This window comes from Pteropus vampyrus, unplaced genomic scaffold (assembly GCF_000151845.1).
Source record: "Pteropus vampyrus isolate Shadow unplaced genomic scaffold, Pvam_2.0 Scaffold558, whole genome shotgun sequence".
Lineage (NCBI taxonomy): Eukaryota > Metazoa > Chordata > Mammalia > Chiroptera > Pteropodidae > Pteropus > Pteropus vampyrus.
Genome location: NW_011889339.1, coordinates 57,533 through 62,810, shown reverse-complemented (window position 1 = coordinate 62,810; position 5,278 = coordinate 57,533). Strand labels below are relative to the sequence as shown.

At 68.2% G+C, this 5,278-nt stretch overlaps 1 protein-coding gene across 2 annotated transcripts in view; it reads right to left on the bottom strand.

Moving 5' to 3' along the window:
- SARDH (sarcosine dehydrogenase) overlaps window positions 1–5,278 on the bottom strand; it is a 61,615-nt gene that overhangs the window by 39,674 nt on the left and 16,663 nt on the right. For both annotated transcript variants that reach the window (XM_011384052.2, XM_023525418.1), the window contains exons 9-10: window positions 3,496–3,582; window positions 3,164–3,254 (exon numbers count right to left, since the gene is read on the bottom strand). In XM_011384052.2, coding sequence (XP_011382354.1) covers window positions 3,164–3,254; window positions 3,496–3,582 — 178 coding nt within the window. The remainder of the gene's footprint in view (window positions 1–3,163; window positions 3,255–3,495; window positions 3,583–5,278) is intronic.

Here is a 5,278-nt window from a genome sequence, read left to right as displayed (position 1 = left end):
GCAAGCCCCCCAAATGCACGGTGCCCCCCTCCAGCTGCAGGGCTGGGGTCAGACGCCTGGCCTCCTGTGCCGGGGCCCCGCAGACCGCAGCTCCCAGCCCCCGGCCCCGTCCTTCTCTCTCCACCTGCCGGCCTCTCGCCGGCCGCTCCTCAAGGCCACCTCCTCCCCCGCTCTGTCCTCACGGCCTCCTGTGCGAACCGCGCCAGGGCTGACGGGCTCTGAGTTCGCACACAGCTGTAGCGAGCGCGATTCTCCGACCGGGCAGGGGAGCGGAGCGGCCTCAGGACAGTGTGGCCGACATTGTCTGCTGCAGCCCACCGGCAACCGCAGCTGCGCAGTGCAGGCGCGTGCTGCCCGCAGGAGCCCTCCTGCCACCCCTCGGCGTGGCCTCGTGGAGGAGCCTCATGTGTGGGGCCCACAGTCTGGCCATCTCAGCACAGGGACCCCGTCAGGTCGGTGCGGGGCTACCCCGAGCCAGCAGCTTCCAGAACACGCTGCAGGAGAGGCAGCGAGGGAGCCTGGCCAGGGGGCTGGGGGGACCCCGGAGGCAGCAGCGGGGTGCGCGGTGGGCTGCAGCAGCAGAGTCCACTCCGTGGTCAGACTCGGCCCCGGGCCCCAGGAGCCCAGGTGGCTCGCCAGGGAGGGGACGAGGTGACCTTCCCAGCCGCTCGGAGAGCGTGCATCCTGGGGAGGGGGTTCGGGGGGCTCTTTCACTCCCTCAGGCCCCGTGGGTCGTGGGGACTGAGGAGGTTACAGACGAGGGAGCTGGGCCGCGGCATGGCTGGGGGACCCTCCACTGCCAGACACCCTGCTGCCCTCCGCATGTCTGTGGGTGTCAGGGGCGTGGCTCAGCCCCGTGGGAGCACGGCCAGGGGTCAGCAGGGGGATAAACCTGGCGGCCGGCAGCCAGGGGCAGGGCTGGGGCCGGGGCCGGGGCCGAGCCGCCCTCCTCACCTAAATAAGGGCTGAGTCCCCCTACGCAGACCTGAGGACTTTTCCTACAAACAGCAGCCCGCACTCCGGGCCCTGCCCACGCCAGGCGCCAGGTGACACGTCCACACACGGGAGCCTCATGCACACTCTGCCCATTTCACAGACGGGGAACCAAGGCTCAGAGAGGAGGGAGGGCTGGCCAGGGCCTCACAGCTCGGAGGAGGAGGGGCTGGGATGGCCGACAAGCCCGAAGCCGAGTCTACACCTGCTTCACCACCCCGCCACGCGTGAGGCGGTGGCCGCGCCCTGGGGGCCAGCTGGTGCCCGGGCGGCCCCAGAAGTCCCACCTATAGCCCAGATCCAGACACACCCTGGACCCGGCCCCGGGCTGACGGCCTGTCCAGGCACCTCCCTCAGCTGGCCTGTCCTCCCGAGGATGGGAACGACTCCTTCCTGCTCTGACCGTCGGGAAAAACGACACAGGAGAGCCCCACACCACGCTGGCTCTGTCCCTTCCCTCGGGCTCCTGGAGACGCCCTGAGCAGCCCCCTCATTTCCCACCTCTCGGCTGGGTTTGCCGCATATCTGTCCCCTCGCTCAGTAGTGCTGGACGCCCAAGTGCGGGCAGCCGTCCAGCCGCCCAGTCGGGGGCTGGGTACATAGGAAAGTCCCCACATCAGTGACTGGTTGGACCCGGGAGGCCATTAGTCGGCCATCTCCTGGGGCGCACGGCCCCAGCCAGGAGAGTGTGCGGATGAGTTCGCTGCCCCTGGCCCTCCCCTCTGGGCCCAAGCAAGCAGGGGCTCCCTCCCGGTGCCCTCTGCCTCCCAGCCACGAAGCGGACAGAAGGCCAGCACGTCCCCAGCTGAGCAGGGGATCCGCAGTGGCCTGGGGGCCTCAGCCAGCCAGGGGCGAAGGCCACCTGCGGCGTGCCCTACAGCACCTGACTCGCTGCAGCCCTCCCCCAGCCCGGGAGGGGGCGCCGTGCCAGCCCTGTTAGCAGTCTTGGGCACTGGCACAGGGAGGCCGCGGGGGAGGCCGGCGTGAGCCCCAGTCTGTCTGACTGGCACTGGAGCCTCGCCCCGAGGGGGCGCAGCCGGAAGCTGGATCCCTTCCCACTCCGGCTGGCCCACGGGTGACTTCAGGCGAGTCGCCGCCCCCGTTGGCGCCTCCAGTCTGCTGTGTGCAGCAGGAGGGGCTTGGACTGGCCTGTCCCCGAGGCCCCTTGCAGCTTCATCATTCTAGAACATTCCTCTCTTGGGAGAACACATGGGCACAGCCCTAGGTGGACTCCCAGGCAGCCACATAGCAGACCGCACTGTGCCTGGCTCCGTGGAGGGAGTGGCCATAGGGGGCATCTCTGTGCCTGTCCGTCTGTCCCTGTGGGGGCCGGACATCCCCCTCGGTGGGTGTGATGTCCTCTCCAGGCCAGGAAGGGATGAGCTTAGCAGGAGATCGGGGCACACTGAGCTGGACTCGCCGCCCCCCAAAACCTCCAGCCTCAGCTGGGGTCTGCCAGCAATGGAAGCGGCAGAGAGGGTCAGACACCCACGGGGGCCCCTCCAAGCTATTGCCTCAGAGGTGCCACCTGGGGATGAGCCCCTGGCCCCCTGACCCCCGGCCTCCGGACCTGTCTGGCCTGTATCGCTGGCGCCGGCCTGACCGGCAGAGAACAGTGGGGCCGCGGGGGTCCCTCCCAACGCCGACATCAGCATCCCCCGCCTCAGCTCGGCTGGCTCGGTGTCCGTGTGCAGACCTGTTGCCGAGGGTGTCACCTGCACACAGCCCCCCAGCACGTGCACCGCTGGGGGACACTGCTCGAGACCGGTGTGACGTATTCCGGTCTCTTTGCCACTGAGCAAAGCAGCCGCATCTCCACTCAAAGCCGCCCAGCTCCCGGCCCCCACACGCATGCCCATTACGGTCCTTGCAGCTCAGCCCCGCCCCCCAGGCCTCCGTCCCCCCATCTGCGGGGTGGGAGGACCTGGTCCCCCAGGTAGGACCTGAGGACGAGAGATCCCGGAGACCGTACGGCACTGCCCCCTGCTGGCGGCCTTCGTCCCTGTTCCTTGCTGCCGCCTCTTCCAAGAAGCCCTCTGAATTTCGGGGAAGGCTCCTTCTTAAATAGCCCTCGCTATTCACCCCACCCGCCCAATGCCAGGGCGGCTGGCCAGCGGACGCCCCCTGCCTGCGGGTTCCGGCACCTACTCACCTGATGTCATCTGCTCACCTGATGTCATAGCCGTACATGTCCTTCTCCGGGCGTCCATGGACGATCCAGTGGGCCAGCTCCTGGCCACAGCCGCCGCCAAGCATCATCCCTGGCAGGGGTGCGGCTATCGGTCTGTAACCATCCCCGGAGCCCCCTCCCCCAGTTCAGTGCCCCTCCCATCTCTATGGGCAGCATCCCCCCTGGAACCTCACACCTGGGGTGCTGCATGCCTTCCGATGAGACCTCACCCCGCCCCGTGGCCTCTCCGGTCTCCACGCCCTTGGGGGCTGCGGTGCCCGCCGGGAGAGGCCACGGGGGCCCGGGGGTAGGGGGCTGTCGCCCGCACCCACCTGCACTGTTGAAGCCACAGCCCAGGAAGAATCCTCGGAGCTCGGGCGCCTCCCCCATCAGGGGCTTGTGGTCAGGTGTGAAGGACTCTGAAAGGAAGGCGACCTGAGCTCCCCCCAGGCGCGCACACCTGGGGCGGTCCCTGAGGCGGGGGTCTGCACGTGCCTCCTTCGTCCAGACCCTCCCCGTCCTCGAGACCCAGCTCAAGGCCGCTTCCTCCAGGGAGCCTCCCCGGTTGCTTCTGCCACATCCCCCCGAGCTCCTTGGCATTTCCTGCCAGAACCACCCAGCCGGAGTCGGGGTCTGCCTTGCGGGGTCCAGGGGTGCCCCATGGCCATCACCGCTCCCCGAGTCCCCATCGCAGCGTGTGGCCCCCCTCACAGCACCGGCTTCCGGCTCTCACTGCCAATCACTCTCGCCCACCGGGCCGTGAGTACCAGGTGGGCACGGACGGGGCTTCGCTCGCCGCCCTGCCCCACGGCCCAGCACAGGGCCCAGCGAAGGCAGGTGCTCGATGAACGAACGCCCATCGAATGGACGGACGATCATAAGTCCTTCGGGAAAGAGGGACAGGCCTCCCGCCTCTGCTGCCGGCGTGCCTTGGGCAGGGGCCGGGACGCGGAGGGAGAGGGACCCTCAGGCACAATTATCAACGGCTGGACTTGGCAGCCACAGTCCTGGGTTCCGACCCCACTTTGCCCCATCCGAGCCGTGTGACCTTGGACAAGCCGCTTCAGCTCTCCGAGCCTTAGTTCCCTTGTCTGTAAAATTGGGATCACGGTTCTCAGCTCACAGGACCAGGAGTTATTCTCTCTACAGATATATGGAGCCCACCGTGCGTGGCCGGGGCTCGGCCCTGGGCGTCAGTGCTGGACGAGCCCCAGCGGCGGAGCCGACACCAGCGAGGGCGGCAGAGAGTGGACACGCAGAGAAGCAAAGCAGAGAATGTCCGGTCAGTGGGGACAGGGGGCCCGAGCGGCCGCAGGGCTGGCCGGTCCTCACAGCCCTTTCTGGAACAATGCTGTCCCCAGGCTTCCGATGAGGACACTGTGTGGCTTTCGGTCTGACTGACCCCAGATCACCCTGTGAGTGAGCCGTGGACCTGGGACCGCTGGTCAGGGCTGCCAGCCTCCCAGCCCGAGTTCTTCTCCTCTGGGACCGAGCTCGGTCCTGCTGCCTGGGACGATCAGGGCCCGACCTGGGGGGCAGCGTCCGAGCCGCAGGAGGCCCCAGGCCTGGGGGGCCCGGGGAGGCTTCTGAGCAGCAGGAAAGGCGGGGCCCTGGAGGGCAGAAGCTGCGGCAGTCCCCGGAGGTGCTGGAGGGAGGCCAGGGCACCTCGGGAAGATGGTGGGACGTGAACAGAGGGGAGGCCAGGCCGCGGTCCTGTTCTGGGATGACCCAGAGAGCATTTCGGGAGAGCTGGGGACGTTTCCAGGGAGGCCGGAAGTTCTGAGCAGCCTCAGAGGGCATCTGAGGAGACGGCCAGCGGGAGCGTTTCAGGGGACGAGGGTCTCTCGACTGCTTGACAAATGACTCGAGACAGAGCAACATGAGGACGCAGGCCGCTGGGGACGTCCAGGCGGAGCAGACAGGGCCCGACCCTGGCTCTGACCTCCCGAGCTGAGATCTCTGCCCCTCCTCCCTCGCCCCGCTTCCCCGAAGTCAGGGGGCCTGGGACTTCCCTGTGCTGACCCAGAGGCCAATGGCCCTTGACTGTGCGCGTCTTCCTGGCCGGGAGAAGCGCCGATGTCCCCAGAAGCCTCGCCCGCGGCTGCGAGACCAGAC